This window comes from Macadamia integrifolia, unplaced genomic scaffold, assembly GCF_013358625.1.
Source record: "Macadamia integrifolia cultivar HAES 741 unplaced genomic scaffold, SCU_Mint_v3 scaffold3034, whole genome shotgun sequence".
Classification (NCBI taxonomy): Eukaryota; Viridiplantae; Streptophyta; class Magnoliopsida; order Proteales; family Proteaceae; genus Macadamia; species Macadamia integrifolia.
In genome coordinates, this window is record NW_024869149.1 from 5591 (window position 1) to 25163 (window position 19573).

At 36.5% G+C, this 19573-nt stretch overlaps 1 protein-coding gene across 1 annotated transcript; it reads right to left on the minus strand.

Moving 5' to 3' along the window:
* Nucleotides 1-9272: 9272 nt before the first annotated feature.
* LOC122067650 (sugar transport protein 14-like) lies at nt 9273-11914 on the minus strand. Its single transcript, XM_042631491.1, has 3 exons — nt 11484-11914; nt 10019-10971; nt 9273-9915 (listed from the first exon to the last, which is right to left on the minus strand). The coding sequence occupies exons 1-3, from the start codon at nt 11623-11625 to the stop codon at nt 9481-9483; spliced, it is 1530 nt and encodes a 509-aa protein (XP_042487425.1). The 5' UTR covers nt 11626-11914; the 3' UTR covers nt 9273-9480.
* Nucleotides 11915-19573: the final 7659 nt, after the last annotated feature.

Consider the following 19573-nt stretch of genomic DNA (forward strand, 5'->3'; position numbering starts at 1 on the left):
AAATGCCGAAGCTTAAAAATAGAAAACTTATAAAGAAATGCATTAAATAAATAACAGCTTTTCTACTGCTATTCCTAGACAGTACAGAAAGATGCAATGCCTAGATAACAGCAGAATAACTAAAACAAAATCTTCCATTAACAACATAAGCACACTTTTAATTTCACAGTCCAAAATCTATCTACTGTAGATTCATATTGCCAGGAGAAAGAAAAACAACAGCTAAATAAAAAGGAAATAGCGATGAACTGACAAGAAGAATCTTCTCTGAAGCATTTCCCATAGAAAAATTTGGCGAAAAATGAAAACTAGAAGCATATACTCAACAACTATCCATCAAATTTAGAAAACTTCAAACAGAGAAATCAAATTTTAATTGATTGTAATGAACGAAAAAAAAATTATTGACCAAAGTTGACAATAAACAAAGAAATCAAATTTACATCAATCGCAAACATGCAAGGGACAACTTGAAACTCGATCAAAACATACCTGTTATTAATCCAATAACGCAGGCCAACACCATATAATTTCAGGAAAATAACTCCAGAGGTTTGAAGAGTGCATCAAACCCTAAGAATCGGATATGTATCTCAATTTCAAGGAAGATACACTTGGAACAATTCTTAGAAACGCTTTTCAAGCTTCCAGTATCACAGAGAGCTCAAAACCGAAATCAGCAACCGGAGTATAAGGAACTGAAAACGAAGGAAGAAGAAGAAGAAGAAGAAGGAACTGAAAATGAAATGGAAAACGAATTCTCGGTAACTCAGATCATCATTTGTTTATACATATCAGAAAGAAAAACTAAGCGAGAATCTGAATATCATTTAATGGACTTCAACCTGCAACCTCTTCGCCATAGCTGACAAAAAGAGAGAGAAAACTCAATACTCAACTAAAGCTTTTGATTTCAGGTTCTAGTCTCTTTTAATTAAACTGATTCGCCGCGTATTGCCGCCTCGACGAAGTGGGGGAAAGTTGAAACTACCGTTAAGATTTTCCATGAAACCGATACGATTTTTTCAAAGTCGAAACGCGAGCCCTTGTTCAAGTAATGATATTACATGAATGCCACTGTTCATGGATATGAGAGGAACGCTAACGTATCATATTACGTACCAAAAAACACATGAATTGTTGACAAGTCAATAGTTTTAATGGTTGATATCAGTTATTTGACAAAATCTGATGGTTTGGATGAGATGGAATGGTGGTACATGAGGAATCGTTATAGTGATAACCACATTAGATACTTCCTTACATGGTTCCCTAGGTCAGATATGGACTAATGGCGACCTTTCCCAAGGAAATTTATATAAAAAACGAAAGGGAAGGAAAAGAACAAGGGTTGCTTGGGGGAAAGAAAAGAACAACTGGGCAAGCAAGACCTTTCAAACAGAAAAAAAGCAGCCACTTGTCCGCCACGCATACATGAGAGACACGAAACGGCTTATGGCTGTCATTTGTGCACACTATTCTGTAGCTGTGGGCCAGGTACAAGGTTTCAAAATCATTTTGGTTCATTCTGGTCGATCCGAACCAGAATTGGAACCAACCGATTCGGTTATCAATTTCGAGTTTGGAAAATCTGGCCAGGGATCGAATAGTTAGGTTTTGAAAACTCAGCTCATATTGGTTGATCGGGATCAGAATCGGTACATGTCGATCCAGATTCCGAGCCATACCTGTACAATAACTATTATTTAGGGATTTTTTTCCTTCTACAAATTTTGGACCGATTCTGGTTCATTTTCGTCTGACTTAGATCAGAATCGGTTGAAACCAATACAGATCCCGGTTCCTACTTTTAAACCCTGGCTAAAACTTCTGATTACGGCTTAGGTTTTCTATTTTGGAAGGCAGAGAAAGAAAGGGTATGTGCCGTAAACTAAGAGGGCGGCACCAACAATGTACTAGTCTATGGAATTTGAAACATGGTAATTCAAAGTCCAAACCATGACTTATCAGTTATCTATCAAACAAATAAAATAATCTTATTAACTACAGGTTGTGTAGGGAAAATCCTACAATGGGTATGTAGAAACCTTTTTTTTTTTCAAGAAATAACGTTGAAAGGTTGCCAAAATAGAAACCAAAGGAAAACAAGACACGGCTCCCCTAGTCAAGGAGTTAGTTACGCTATTAATCACCCTGAAAATAAGGACGAAAGATACAATTATGAAGAGAAAATGTGTGTAGATGCGTAATGTCATGTAAAATGTGCAACACTTCAATAGGTGGGTAGGGATGGGGGGCATTGATCAGCAAGATCAGCTCCTTGCAGTCTGATTTCACATCAAAATCATCTATGTCTTCTAAGATACTGTAGAGGAGACCTATTCTAATTGCCAAAACTTCCCCTTGGAAAACAGAGGAGATGCATGAAGGGGAGGAAACAATCACTACAGGGTTACCTTGACAATTTTGAATCACACAACCGACCCCCTTATCTCTTGGAGTGCATTATCCGTGGTGTGCTTAAGAAAAAGGGGAAGCGGAGAAGTCCAGCAGAAAGGAGTCGCAGGATTTGTAGAGGAGGAGAGAGCTGGGCCTTCTTGGAGTAAAAAGATACTTTTGAGTACTCATGTAGTTGACTTTCATCATGATAAATCACCTCCTAGGGGGGAGTGGTTGATGCCTTTGAAGAGGAGCTCATTACGAGCATTCCATAGAGACCAACAGACAAAAGATGCAAGATCAGAAGTAATTTTGCCGAGTTGCTTGTTTGAGGAGGATAAAGTGCTCCAAAAATCAATGAGATGATGCAGTTTGGGATCACATTGAGGAGGAGAGAAGGAAAGCCGATTCCCAAGCTAAACCGCTCGAGCAAACGGGTAATCAAGGAAAATGTGTTTAATTGTTTCCATTTGTTCTCCATAACAATGACGAGCGGGATCGATGGTGGCTCGACGTTTACTAAGCCCAGTGGCCGAGGCAAGACCCTCCACACACGCTCTTCACAGAAAACTGCGAATTTTAGGAAGGTCGCGACACGTCCAGATTTGTTTCCAAACAGAGGGAGGAAGCTGTCTAAGAGGTCTAGTAGATGAAGAAGCACTCATAGCCAAGTCCCTATTGTTGATCTAATTACAAAGTAGTGGTATGCTGATTTAGCCGAGTAGACACCATCCTTTGCACCTCCCCACACCCTTTTATCGCTCTGTGAAAAGAGGTTGAGCTTAATTTTCAGAATCATTGCTTTGTCTTTCGAGTGAAACAATTCATCCAACAAGTCCATATTCCAAGAACTATTTGCTTCATCAATAAGGCCTCAATAAGGCTAAACACCATCAACCCATTGATCGGGTCATAATTATTCATGAAATTAGTATTCAATTGTTAATTTTAATTAGGTTTTCATAATTAATTTGACAATATATTTGGATGATCTTTGATTGTAGGATTTTCAAGAGATGTCCACAGGTTTGATGCTAAATGGATAGAGATAGTTCAGTTTAGAAACAAGGGCAAATGATCAAAGGCAGATTTGGAATTTTCAAGAGAAGAAGTGAATAAAAAAAATAAAAAAGGGAAATTGAGGAGGAGAGAGAAACCCCACAGTTCTCCCTCCCTCCTTCTCTTCTCCCTCTCCTATTTTCTCCCATCCTTCTATCCCTTCTTCTACTTTCTCTCATGTTTTTCTCTTTCCTTATCCAAAATAGAATTCAGAGTCTCTCTCTCCCACTTTACCCAAAAAATCTCACATATTTTCTCTCATCTCTTTTCTCCCATGCACGATTCTTTCCCTTCCACCAAACCCATCTCTCTCTCTTTTCTACTAGCCTTTAAAATCCTCTCCTAATTCCCCTATCCACCCATGGTTCTCACTCCCCATGTTTCTCTCTTTCTCCCCTTTGTCCTCAGCCAGCACTCTCTCTCTCTCTCTCTCTCTCTCTCTCTCTCTCTCTCTCTCTCTCTCTCTCTCTCTCTCTCCCCTATTTACTCACTTTTCCCTTTCCCTCCTTTTCTCTCCTAATCAAATTCCATTTCTACCATCACACACACCCCTCTTTCTCCCTATATACCTCTCTTTTTACACTCTTCATACTCATTCTTTAGGACTTAGGCTACTATATCACACCCCTCAAATACATCACCTCTTGCTGGTTTTTCTTTCTTGGTTCTCATAGTTCTTCTTTCTTCTTGGATTGCACTTTTTTATAGACAAATTTTCCTAGACAGCATTATATAGAGAGGATTACCATTGCGTCAAGGGTTCATTACCATCATCATCATTACTACCCTTCATTCATTAGTACCATGAGTGGCTAAGTACCTTTTCTATTTTTAGGTTTAGATGAAGTTGAGTTATTGTCATTTAATTAGTACCAAGGTGACATCCCTTGGTGTATACTTTTTGCGGACGATATTGTTTTATTAAATGACACAAAATCAGGACTCAATGCTAAACTAGAGCGATGGAGAGCTACCCTAGAAACAAGAGGCCTTAAGATAAGCAGATCAAAGACTGAATATGTGAAGTGTAACTTTAGCCACTCTACGAGAGATAATAACGAGGTGACTATTGATGGAAGAGAGGTTAAGCAAAGTAACTATTTCAGACATTTGGGATCTATCATTAATAAGAAAGGCGATATAGAGGATGATGTTTCACACAGGATTAAAGTGTAATGGATGAAGTGGAGGAGTGCATCTTGAGTCCTATGCGACAAACATGTACCAGTTAAACTTAAGGGAAAATTCTACCAAACAGTCATGTGCCAGACTATGATTTATAGGTCATAATGTTGGGCCGTTAAGAAGCAGCATATTGATAAACTAGGGATAACGAAAATGAGAATGCTAAGATGGATATGTGAGAAAACTAGATGGGATAAGGTAAGGAATGATCAAATTATGATAGATCTAGGGGTTGCCCCAATTCCTGGCAAAAGCTACGAGAATGTCATTTGAGGTGGTTTAGGCATGTTCCACGAAGGCCACTAGATGCCCCAGTAAGAAGGAGTAACTTGATTCAGATACGAGGGTTCAAAAGAGCTAAAAGTAGGCCAAAAATGACCATAGGAGAGATGGTGAGGAAATACATGCACAAATTAGGCTTTGTCCCAAGTATGATTTTAAATAGAGCAGATTAGAGGGTTAGAATCCAGGTAACAGACCCGCTTTAGTTGTGCCTTACTTTGTAGTGATTACTATTCTGTCTCTTTTATCACCTTCCTATTTTTGTTCTTTGGCTTTGCTTGGATCCATTTAGTCGACCCCATTAAATTGGAACAAGACTTTGTTGTTGTTGTTGATGATGTTGTTGTTGTAATTTCTGGTTGAAATTCATATTTGATTATTTAATGTTAATGACCCCCTTCCATTGTGGATATTTTTTAATGGTTAAATTAGTTTATAATGTTTGTTTTTGTGATTCAGTTATTCTATTCAAGCAATCGTATTTTATGTTAATTTTTGGGATACACTAATGATAGCCTTTAACCAATCAAACTATTCGTGCTAAGTGAAAGCGATAGACGATAATACTTGACATAATAGGTTATGCTTATTGTAGCCAGAGATTATAGTTTTGTAGTTGCACTGGAACTTATAGTTTCAGTAAACTGAAGTATGAACCAGAAATTGGTAAAAATACCAAAACATATTCGAGACCTAAGGATATCTTCTTCTCATTAATTCTTGTTCTTGTTAATTGGTTTACTTAGTTTTAATTTCATTTCTGAATTTTACAAAATTTAATTTTTAAAACAACATTCACCTCAATCTTAGTAGATTTAGCCTTTTAGTTTTCTGTGGGTTCGACCCCTTTCTTACCACTATCTCATAGTTTGGGTAGAGTTTATTTTGATTCGTTCACGACAACGATCAGGCGCCATGGGAGTTAGCGAGGTCTCTTGATCAAAACTTCATCGTTACATAATTCTTTAGGGCCACCCGCCTTAGGTTCGTTCACTAGAGCCCAGAAACTCCCGGTTCGTACGTGATGCGGGGGTCATGTACGAGCCCAGGGGGGATTTAGTCGGCCTAAAGTCGGATACCCCTCCTGTTTAAAAAAAAAAATTTGGGATTTTGAAGCTTGTGATTAGCGGTTGATGGAAGCCAACAATCATCCATAACTCGGATGCTCTTACCATCATCATCCACCCACAATACTAGTCACCGAATTTGAAGAACATATAATTCCTTCCAAACTTTAGCCACAAAAAAAGAAGGGAAAAAGATCCCACCCCAACAATGTAGAGATGTTTCTTCACATTTTCTCACATTTTGCATGTGAGTCCTTTCTCTCTCTCTCTCATTTTACCATGTGGTTTTGTTATTGGACGAAACTGTCTTTCATTATCCCCCACGGTGATTGGTGTGGATGGAAGATTTTCCTCACATTGTCGACATGGAAAACCCTCTTCCAAAAAATAAATAAATAAAATACAAACTATCATGTTTAAGGGTGGAATATGGACGATGAATCTTCTTAATTATATATTTGACAAATGGTATTTGTCCATGCATGAAATTGAGTGTAAAGTAGATCCCTTTTACAAATCTCATATTTATGGTTAAGGATGTCAATTTTGGTCCAAAATTGGGAAACTGTCCTAGAATCAACCAGCTAAAACCTGAAATCATAATGGGACGGTTTTAGTAGCTGGCTTTGGGATTGGTTGTTAAATGGAATGAGTCGGTTCTAGGATGGGTTTCCCAATAGATCCACAATGAAAAGCCCAATAAGGAATTTCTAGGACCCATGTAATATGCTTAAATTAATTATTTAGGGTTAGTCAATAATGGCTATGACTTATATAAGGGTTTCAGGTTGTAATTATACAAAAAAACTAAGAGTTATTAGTTATGTTGTTAATTGTTATTACTAAATTCTAATGGAATCGGATTGCCTTGTTATTAAACATAACCGGATCCTAGTTTTGGGACCGTTGAGTAAATAGGAGAGTTCTAGTATTGGCCACTTGGGACTAAAGGTGTTATTTGGTTCGATTTTGGAGTATACGGTGCAGTCTGGTTCGGTTCATATTTATTTGGCTGAAACCAAAACCGCACTGTTTACTAAATGGTTGCACTTTCTGAAACCGCAACCATTTAGTAAATGGTTTCGGTTCTACGGTTTTTAAATGGTGTCAATTATTTCACGATTTTAAACGATTTTGATTGTGGTTTATTCCATACGGTTTCCAAACGGTTAGCAATCGGTTTGCTACTTTATTCACATGCTTACTAAAATTTGCTTTTGTTGATAAATACTTCAATCTTGTATCAAATTAAATGAGACATTGAACAAGCAAGGATTTAACTATATAACTATATAATATGAGTAAATTATTGAATAGAATATTGGACAGTCTCTATGGTCCTTAATTCTTCCCTAAATTAAACTATTATGTTTTGTTAAACAACCAAATATTTAATCGTTATAGGATTAATCGGATCGGTTGTGACAGTTTAAATAATTCGATTTTCATGGTGTCAATTCGGTTTGAAACCAATGGGTTAAACCGTTAAAATCGACCCGAACCATTTAACTAATCGTTCTTAAACTTGAACCAGAACCAAACCGTTTACTAAACGGTTTTGCGGTTTCGATGTAAACGGCTCAATTCGATTTTGGTAAACGATTTAGATTTCAAATTCACATCCTTACTTGGGACTGAAACCGATGAGGAACTATCCCAATTATATAGAACCATCCTCCTTTGACACCCTTATAGATGGGTGATTAGGGCATCAATTTGGAGGCTGAACTGGAAAAGAAAATTTTAATGATAAATAAAAATAAATAAATAAATAAATAATCAATTGATAGTGACTAAACACATGAAACCAAAGTGATCGAATAAAAAAGAAGAGGGTGTTTCATATGATGTCGGAACACTATTTTGCACCAATAGGGTGGGGTGATGAAAATTCAATAGGAGACATTTATTGAGGAGAAATGATGAGGATCCATAGCTGAAATGTGAGAAGGAATGCATAAGAATCTACACACCGACATTCTGCAGTTCCTTCTCATATAAAGAAAATAGGTAATTCTGCCATTGAAAATGCCCCTATACTTTGGAACGAAGTGACCACCATTACTATGGTCATAGAATACTAAATTATGCGTGTTTGGATGCTAAAACTGTTTAATGTTTATGAAAAAGCAGTTTCTCTTGCCATGGTCGCTGCTTCGTTTTTGCCCAGAAAGGGATTGTTCATGATATGTCAGAGATTAAAGATTTCAAGGAAGTTTATCCTATATGGTACCACACGGGAGCCTCGATTATAATTGCAAGCCTATTATCTTAACATAGACTTAACACTTGTCTAATGAAAACTCTATATATTGAAAAATTCTTTAAGTTAGATGCATATAAAAGTTTATGTTGTTATTAAAAGAAGTCGTTGTCTTGTATATTTTTTCAAGTATACATGTGAAATGGTGGGATTTACTTTTACGGGACAAAAATGAGTTATATTGAAAGATAAAAACATAAATTTCCAAATCACTTGACACATTAAGGGGTGTAAATAAGAAAATCCTAACTTGTAGTTATTTCATATGACTTATTGTGAAATTGAAATATTTTGATGATTTAAGAATCAATTCAAGCTTACAACTTTGGCTGAGTATTGAATGAAATTAGTGATTAAAGGTTCAATTACCTTTTTTAAACCCCACCCCCACCCCCCACAAAAAAAAAAAAGTTTCAACAAACTAGCGAATAAAGAATAACATCTATATTACCAGTGAAGGCATAGAGCCTAAAATGTTCTTAAGAAGGGATTTTTTTAATCAAATCTTTTATGTACCAAATAAGTTTTGCCATTTTGGTATAACACATTTCTTTTAATGAATGTCAAGTCTTATAATAATTTCACATGTGTATATACTAAGCGTGTGCAAGAAATCGACAAAATCTTGTAAATGACAAATTAGTAAGCAGTCATTTTAATTATTTCAGAGACTCTTTTGGGAGAAGGCTTTACATGCTATCCACTTATATTGACATCTTACATATCAAGCCAGTAACAAGGAGCAAAACAAAAGGAGGCATTCAAAAAAAAGAGGCTATCCAATTATTTCAGACTCTTTTTTTTTTTATCTTTCCAAATGTTTGATTGTATTTTTGAATGTCCTATTGGAATTTCGAGTCATTTTAAACACTTCATACCAAGCCAAGTATTTTACCGTTCCATTTTAAGTAACTGTAGTCCCTCTCCCTCCTAATTGGTATCTCCTATCCTGCTTGGTTAGAGAACACTCTTCCTTTCCAAAATTTAAATAAATAAATAAAATTAAAACAAATGGAAGGGGTAATCAAAAGAATGTTCCATATTCCAATACACCTACAAAGAGGAACCATGACACTCCCTTAGTAAAGAACATAAAAAGGCCAAAAAAAAAAAAAAAAATTCCATCAATCAACAAATATTGCATCAGATCAAAAACAAGAAGAAGAAGAAGGTATGCAATTGAATTCAAATCCCAGATAGAAACTCTCTTGGACCACTGGAGATTTATTTAGAGACCACCTTCTCATCTGATGATGTAACATATCGTTTCCAGAACCAGTGGTTCTCAAAAAGAAAGACTATCTCTTCTATGGGGACTTGCTTTGTTTCTGGCAAGAGGAAGTAAATGAAGCAAGTCATGCCCAAAATCAAGGCTGCAAACAGCAAGAAGATTCCATACTGGAGGTGACACAGAGATACTAAGAAACATTGTGCAACCAGAGCTGTAAATAAGAGGTTGTTGCAGACAACTATACTCTGCCCAGCTGACCTTGTTTCCAAAGGGAAGAGCTCACTTGTTACTAACCATCCCAAAGGACCCCATGACCATCCATAAGCAAGAACAAAAGCACAAATCATTACAACTAGGATGGCTGCATATACTTTAGGTATTTCATCACCATGTCCAAACTTGAGGCCAAGAACAATGGCCACCACCAGCTGCAGAAAACACGAAATTAAACCATTAATTCAATTAAGCCCTCTTGATTAGTATTACATTTGCAGGAAACCAACAGAGTCTAAAGGGGAGAAGGGAAATTACCATGGAGATGATCATTTGACAACCAGCTTCCATGAAGAGGAACCTCCTACCTTTCCTATCAACAATATACATCGAAACGAATGTTGCAAGCACAAGCATACCATTGGTTATAATGGATGAGTATAGAGAGGTGTTTGAGCTGAAACCCAATGTCTGAAAGATGACAGGGGAATAAAAGAGTATGGAATTCATGCCAGTGAGCTGCTGGAATGCTGGGATGCCCAAAGCTGCTATCACTAACTGTGGACGATTCTTTCTTGCGAAAAGGTTCCTGAAAGGATGCTTAATGGCACGAGCTAGTTCACTTGCATTTTGGAGATCCTGGAACTCTGCATCTACATTGCTGGTGCCTCTAATTTTTTCCAAATTCACTCTTGCTTGCTCTAGTTTTCCTTGCTCAACAAGGCTATTGGGTGTCTCAGGAAGGAAAATTCCCCCAACAAACATAAGACCAGCAGGGACCATGGCTAGACCAAGAGACAATCTCCAACCCCATGGATGGACTTTGTCTGTAAAGTAGTTGATGATATTTGCCACAAAAATCCCAACGCAGGTAGTTAGCTGGAACAGTTGGTTAACCATACCTCGGATCTTTGGAGGTGCTGTCTCTGAAAGATAGAGAGGGACAGCTTGATTTCCAAATCCAATGCCAAAACCCAGAAGGATTCTGCCGATTATGAGCATTGCAATGTTGACAGCGCAGGCATTCAAGAGCCCTCCAAGGAAGAAGCTGACAGAGCCAAAGAGGATACTTGCTCTCCTTCCCTTTGTTCTGGTCAAATATGAGGCCCCAAATGTGGAGACAAGGCCGGCGAAGTAGAGAGATGAAGTGAAGAGTGTGAGGATCTGGTCATCGTACTTACAGTAATCTGTCTCATTGAGATGTTGATGCTTCCTTGCTAAAACCCTGGGGAAGAAGATTTTCAAGAAGTCATCCATGGAAGTCACACCACCTGAAATTAAGAAGAAGATCAATCAAAGATAGAATAATATAGCCATTCATGAAGTACTAACCCTACTCATAGATTGCGGTAGACCTCTTGCTCACTTACTGAATTCTCATACTCTGCAGGAATTCCTTACAGCATTCAACGTTACAAAGCATAATCTGGTTCTCTGCTATCCAATCCTATATCGTTAATGGTGGTATCTAGTCTTAGCTCTCAATGCCAACTAATTGCACTGTCTTGGTGGGCCTTTTGGGTTTGGGTAACTCAACCCCCCAAAAAACTCACACAACCAGGATTACTAAATTTATAACACAACCCAGATCACAAATTGCTAGAGGGAGAGAGAGAGAGAGAGAGAATCAGTGAACTTTCTAAAAAAGACCCATATCTCAAATTGCTAGAGAGAGAGACCCAGGATTACTAACTTATCATAAGACCACCCAGATCACAAATTGCTAAACAGAGGAGGAGAGGGAGAGAGAACAATTGAGACCATAAAGAGAGAGAAGGGTTACCAGAAACACCAAGATCATATCCAAAAAGAGAACCCCCAAGCGCAGCAACGCAACAGGCAAAGATAAAATGATTTGTGATTCTATACTCATAGAGGTGAGCCCTCTTTGCAGCCTCAGGGTCTACAAATCCTCCCCCTGCCATTGATGATAAAAATAGATCCCCCTTTCTCTTTCAAGCTTCCTCTCACCTCTCTTTGCCTTTCTCTCACTCTCTCCAATTACATCAAGAATCAAGATAAACAGAAGAACAAAACAAACCAATCCCCTTTGGGAAAAAATAAATAAATAAATAAAAGGAGAGGGAAACAAAGAAGGAAATCCTATGAAGTGGAGGAAAGAACACAAGAAGTTCCCAGTTCTCAGGAACACATATATATGTGCTTGAACAGACTCTACAGTCGATCATTATTGAAAGCGAAAGGTTAAACGAAATAAACGAAAAATCTAAAAATGAGAAAGACAACTAATCTCCAGTGATTTTATCTTAGGAACTGGACAACCCTCACATCCACTTTACACGGCTTATTAATCTGATCTCTAAATTTAAACTTTCTCTTTTATTATAGCCAACTGTGTATGAACTTTGATTGGTTTTTGGATAACCGGATTAGGAGAGAGTAAATCCATCCGCGTCTTTTTCTCGTCATTTTGATCCAAGTAAATCTATCCACGTCTTTTTCTTGTCATTTTGATCCAAGTAATCTATCCACGTCTTTTTCTTGTCATTTTGATCCAAGTAATTAATTATCTTAACTACTATTCTCCGAAATCCACTCACTCATTCATTTTCTCTCCACCGCAAAATTCTCTCTTTATGAAACAAAACAAGCTTTTTTATTTTTTCAGTTCATGGCCTCCGCCTCATGTGTTGTTCGTCTTTAATCAATAATTAATGATGAATTAGTTGACTTGGAGTCTTAAATTTTCCAAACTAACTTCTGACAAATTTAGGAGAAACAGTTGAAATGAAAGATTATATAACGAAGCGTCTTGAATTTTGGTTGTTTCTGCAACTAATTCGGAAGTCATGAACTGAAAGAGGTTTCTTATACAGTCGTATTCTTTCTACATGACAAGAAATGACCAATTCGTTAGGTGTTAAGTACATGGTAGACCAGGATTTCTCTTTTTCTGGTAAAATGGTAGATCTACTATCTACCAATTGGTTGGCCTAGTGGTGGAAATGTCGTCAATCCATCATTGCTCAAGTCGGCTGGTTGTGGATTTGAATCTTGGCATGCCTACTATTGTCTATTGGTCCTGTGGAAGCGTCGGTTACCGTACTAGGGCTTGTCCTAGGGGCTAAGATCACTACCATGGAACACCTCTTTTTATTACCAAAAAAAAAAAATGATAGTTGATACAGATTTGGATCAATGTTTACAGGAAAGTGCTAACCTAAGTCTTAGAAGGAGGTCGTTTGTTTGACTCAGGTCTAACATTCTGTAATCCCCTCTTTCCTAGGTCACGCTTCTATGAGTTGGGATGCAGTTACCTTTGGGCTGCCATCCTAGTTGGCCATGGACCCTAGATAGAATATGTGCCAAAAAAGAAAACTTGACTGTAGTACTTGTTTTTCCTGAGTATAATCTCTGTCTCCATAAAAAACAATGATACGATCCCAAAATAAGCTTTCATAGGTTAATAATGTTAATGGGTTACAATGTGTTAATAATGTTAATAGGTTATAATGTCTAGTGTTTCACCGCTTGCAAAACTAGGCTTGTTTCAAAGGGTTGTTATGAGGCTGAAGGCCTCTAGACCTCGAGGAATTGGCCCACCCTGCGGGTTAGCCCTTTTGGAATAGGCCCACATTGTGCATTATCTTCGTTACTAGTGAAGCTGCAACAAATTGGTGGGTCCATTCAAGGGTTCAAAGGCAGCACCCCCGAAAAATTTGTTAGGAGGCTATATATATATATGGGTATTTCAGTAAATTTCATATATAGGGTTTGCTGTTATTTGTAGTGCTAGTTTCTTTCTCTGTAAGTAATCAGAGAGAGGTGCGAGAATATATAGTTGTAACCCTATTTTCCATTGATAGTAAAATATATCTCATTTCACCATGAACGTAGAAAATCTTTCCGAACCATGTAAATCTTTGTGTGCCTTTGTGTGATTGTTCTTTGAGATTTCCATTCTTTTTCTGCATCGTTCTGGGATTTTGTTTATACACTTGACCATATTTCTTTTTTAATCCCAAGCATAGCCATCCCTTTCCTTCCTTACCTTGACTCTCATTTCCAAATAACCAATATTTGATATGAGTGTATGGTTCCTAACCTGTACTTGAGACTGAGCGAAGGATTTGAATATTACATAATGAATCAATAATATGTGGAAGATCTGAAAAATCTAGGAGAAAAAGCAAAGGCTATTAATTGTTGTCTAGTGTACTCCAACATTGGAATTTTCTGAAAAAGACGTATCATTTAAGTTGAATGATTGTCATTTTCATAGTAAGTTGATCAGTATTCTCATTTTGTGGTTAGTTAGATCAGTATAAATCAACATTTATTTTTGAGTCCCCAGCATTACCAAAGTGCAAAGATTACTGCAATATAACTAAGCCTCCATCCGTCTACTCTTTGTCATTGTGTGGTGCAAATCTTACATGATGCCCCTGGCTTTTGATGCCAGCACTAAGGGTGTTAATTGGTTCGGTTTTGAAATATACGGTGTGATTCAGTTTAGCTCACATTTATTTAGTTGAAGCCAAAACCACACCATTTACTAAACATTTGCACTTTCTGAAACAACTATTTAGTAAATGGTTTCGGTTCCACAGTTTTAAACTATTTTGATCACTATTTATTCCATACAGTTTCTAAACGGTTAGCAATCTATTTGCTAGTTTATTCGCATGCTTAATAAAATTTGTTTTAGTTGATAAATGATTCAATCTTGTATCAAATTAAATAAGGCATTGAACAAGTAAGGATTTAACTACATAACTATATAATAAGAGTAAATTATTGAATATACTGTTGGACAACCTCTATGGTCCTTAATTCTTCCCTAAATTAAACCATTATGTTTTATTAAAACAACCAAATATTTAATCATTATACAGGTTAATCGGATCGATTTTGACGGTTTAAATGGTTTGATTTTATGGTGTCAATTCAGTTTGAAACCAACGGATTAAATGGTTAAAACCGACCCGACCCATTTAACTAATCGGTCTTAAAATTGAAACTAAAACCCAATCATTTACTAAACGATTTTGCGGTTTCGATGTAAATGATTCGATTCAATTTTGGTAAACAGTTTTGATTTCAAATTTACATCCTTAGCCAGCACGTTCCTTAAAACACCAAAGCTTATAGAAACAAAGTTAAATTTGGAATGAAAGAGCATAATAGCAGCCCATCCACTACAAATAAGAAGTTTGATCAATGCACCCATGCAAATTATGATAAGGCACTCATCAGATGGTAAAGTTTGGTAGTCAATCAAAGGCATAAAATCATAATGAGTATAGATATGAGGTGGAGGATGCACATAAATAGAAAATAAAGCATGGTTAGCAGTCCAAACATAAGTAAAATTAATGATAAGAGAGGAGGAGAAGGGTTGTTTTGAAACATAGATTTGACCCTAAAAAGTCAATAAAATACATAAAATTTTCCGAAATAGACATGACTCGATGGATATCAAGAGGCATATGGAATCAACTGGCAATACCCCACATGGGGTGAATTGGATGGGTACTTTTTTTCTAACTTAAAATACTTTTGAAGACCTTCTGTTATCACTACTTGGAAGAGTTGGTAGACTCAACAAAGTATGACTTTTTTACAGCTAGCTTACATGGCTCTTGGTTTCAACTACTTGCAATTAAAGATTAATAAACAAGCAAACAAATGCAAATGAAGAGAACAAGAAGAAGGGAATAGAGAGACAAGGAAGAACTTAGCAAGAAGGGAGAGATAGACAATGAAAGACAATCAATTTTAGAGTGGTTTAGATCCAATATCCTATATCCACTAAACATGTCCACCATATTAAGAATTTCTTTTTTCCATTATGGGGATTCAATCTCTAAATGACAGGAATCAAGCCTTGCAAACTAATCACAGTCTCTTGGATTGGCACCCAAACTATCAGACAAGGATTTCCATAACACAATTAAAATCCCTCGGATTGAGCACCCAAGCCATACTTGGCGAAGGATTTCACATAAACTCAATCGTATCCCTTTGGTTGAGTACCCAAACCACCCTACCAAGGATTACCTTCTTTATACACACATTACAACCGTGATCTCTTTCAAGTTTACACTAAAATCATAGCAAAATATGACTTCTTTACAAGTTTGGAGTTGCACCAATGAAGCTCAACTGAGCCTCATAAGTTTTCCTTTGCCCTTTTCCAAATGATAAACTCATTGAAGCTCTTTCATGTGATGATTATTGCTATCTTGGTTTCAAATGACTCAACATGCTTTTGAATTTTCATTAATGGTAAGTATATTTAATCATCTCATGTTTCCAAGATAGTCTAAGTTCTAAGGGAAACTAGTTGTTGGAGCTCATTAACATCATTTTAAATGTCTATAGTTCCCCACAAGTCCAAGTAATGCATTTAAAGATCAATACAAATGACAGTGGCCAGTTTATGAAGGAAGCAAACAATTTATAGAGAAATATTCCATTGGTTATCAATCATGAGCTCGTGGACAGTTGAGATGCTTACAGATGACCAATAGACAAAAGGGATACGAAAATTGGATAAATTATCCCAAATGGAGAAATTTGATTGAGATGAGACAGTTTGGAAAGAAAGATGATGTAAACAAAAGTTTTTCTATACAAGTAATTTCAAGAAATTTTAGCTTATGCACCTCCATTTGTTTTGTCTAAAATATAGAGGGTTTTTTAAATAAGCAACATAGAGGAACACAGCAACAAGAAGTGACAAATAGTTTTGTAAATAAGGGGAGGGGATAGGTCATTTATGTGAGAAAAAAAGATAGAGAAAGGGTGCTAGTGTACCCTCTATGGTAGGCATGACAACCTTCACCCAAAAAAATAAATAAATAAATAAAAATAAAAGAAAACTTACTGATTTTTTTTTTTATTATTAGAAACAGGAAAATATACTAAATAGAGGAAGTACTACATCGTTCCAGATTAGGAACACGGCTGGAAAGGTGGTTGTTAAGGTTTACCTATGCTATGGAGGCAAAGTCTTTCATCATATCTTCAGAGGGTTTGAGGCTGCAAGTTACGTTTGCCATAGATTTATATTCGTTCAGAAAAAGTGGTGCCACACTTAGTGGCCAAAAAAACCTTACTGATTTTAATTTTATAGATATAGTTGACTGTCCATTTAGGGTTTAATCCCCACATTATTAACAAACTATATACATGTTCATGTCCCATATTCAACAAGATGGCTCTACCTTCCTCTTTCTCTTCTAATAAAATTTCTTTTATAAAACAGGAAAAAGAAAAAGATGGGCCTACATTGAGTGATATAATCTTGGGAAAAGGTTTTTTGAGCAGTTAGGATAGAGTACATTGTCAGCTTTGCATTAATCTATCTCCTTTTCACATAAAATGCTCTCACTGTCCTCCAGTGTATGATATTGTTTTGTTGCACCTTATTGGTATGCAGTTCCTCTACGCCACTTGCTTAGAAAATCCTCTCCATATAATTTTAGTTGAAAAACATGTTAAGTGGACCAATGTAATAAAGCTCTGAAAAGAATGTTGCTTCTCGTTAATTTAAAAATAAAAAGACTATTAAAAACATGAAGGAATATATCTTTTTTTTCTCTTTAGTTATTTATTTATTTATTTTCTAATGTGAAGGAGTATATCAATACATGATAGATTATATGATTTAATCCAAGTCTCAAATTCAACTTGTGACCAATATAAACTATTTCTTAAGGGAAAAAACACTATCTTTGATTCTAGATTATCCAAATATTATTTATTGGGTCCTTCTAAGTATCACTATGCTTAGTGAAGTATAACATTTCACTATTAGCCACTTGGTAATACATAGATTTATCTTTGTGATAAAACATTTCACATACACCTCAATTGAAAAAATTTAATCCAAATTAATCAAGGAATGCTGCTTGTACTCTAATTTAAAGTTTTGGTAAAATTACCAAAATGCCATCAAATGGAGATGGATATAAAATACAAAATGGCATCTTCTGCAATTTTAGTTACTTCATGTACTTATTTTAAGTTGAAATTATACCAATGAAATGTTTGTCTAGTCCTCTATCACATAGACTAACTCATGTACTACCATATTGCTAATAGTGATAGGAAAAATAATCATTTTTGAATCTTGTTTACCCACTGTCTACTTGTAAAATCTAATACACTATAGAGGAGGAAAATATAATTTCCAAAAACACAGGGATAGAATACAGAGGAGGGAATGTAAATTACTCAAATAAAAACTACCGAAACGGAGTTCTAGTTGTCACAAATCTTATTAAATACTTTGCCACGTGATAGTTATGGATATAGATTGGCTGATAGAAAAATTTTCAGGAACACTCGCCACCAATTGCTGGATTCGAATAGGACAATAGATGCCTTTGATGGGCCCCTACATATAAACGAGAATGAAAGCCTCAGTACAATTACATCTCAGAAACCTAATTTTTTATTTTAAGAAGTTTTTCCACTCTGAAAAGACTGGAGAATTTTTCTCTAGTTTGATACTATTTTTTTTCCATAAGGAAGGGTGATTAAATGAATATCTTGGAAATAGTCTAGATTAACTCCATCCCAATCTTTAAAAGATTTGTCATTTTTTTTTTTTAGATTTTCATAGCTTTATTTCAAGGGACCCCTTGCCCAACTTCGTTTTGGCTGAAATTTAACATAAGAGTAGAGTTCTTTGGCATCTATATGTGCACCTGATTTCAGTCATATCCAATCCATTATAGAAACTGATACCTATGACGATGCAGAAAACAAATGGAATTGACAATCAAAAATCATATAATGCAAGGATTTTACACATTTCGGCAAAATTGTCATACATCCACGGTGAGAATAGATTTGCTTTACTAACAAATGGAGAATAAGGTTACAACAACCCATCCTTACTCCTCTTGTCCAGAGAAATAGAAACATATACAAGTTCAATTTCCAAAAATACCCAATAACGATGATAACATTGTTGTGGGCCAATTCCTCCAGGCCTCATGCCTTCAGGCCCTATGGGCTTTTAATGGCTCTTCAACGTCAATCCACAAACCCATACAATACAATACAAAACATCCTACCCCCAACATCTACTACATGGGAAATATTGATGCCGGCCAAGGGAAAATATGTAGCCTTGCCAAACTAAGAAAAGCCTTCTTTTATTTTCTGGATCAAGTTTTCGTTAAAACTATCATTGCGCTTGGATGGATGACAGGGACAGTGAAGGACATTTCTAACCTCCAACGAATAGAGGGACAAGAGTAATAATAACCCTAGATCCGTGGGTGTTTCTTTCACCTATGATGAAAGGAAGAACAATTATCAGACACAGCTAGAACAAATATTAATTTGACATTTGGGCTACTGAGCCTATTTTGAGTCTTCAAACTTCTGGGACAGATTCCTTCACCATTAGGCTCGTTAGTTTCTTATTTCCTTGACCTGCCTTTATCCAGAGTCAACAAGACATTTCCATGGCAGTTCCATGGCTTCCTCCACAGGTTCCCCTCATACAGAAGACCCAGAGCATTTATCCATCGACTCTCTCTTCCCCTGGCTTGACCGCCAATCCAAGTGCCACTTTCAAGGGTTGCCCTGATACTGCATGCAGTACTATCAAAAAGCTGTCCCAAATGCTGAGATCTTAGAATTGCACATTTGAAATCACTCATCCACCCACACCTCGGAGGGCAATGCTGCAGCTGAAGCAAACCAAATGGGCAAAATTAAGCTTTTGAAACTGCCAATTCTTCGGGGTTAGTTGCCTTCTCTCTGTAATCTCCCAACCTTTGGGCAATTATCCAATAGGGAAATCTCTCTCAATGTTCAGATTCTCCAGCCAGTAAAATAGGCATACAACCAGAAAAATAAAACCCAAAAAAAACAGAGGATGGGGGTGGT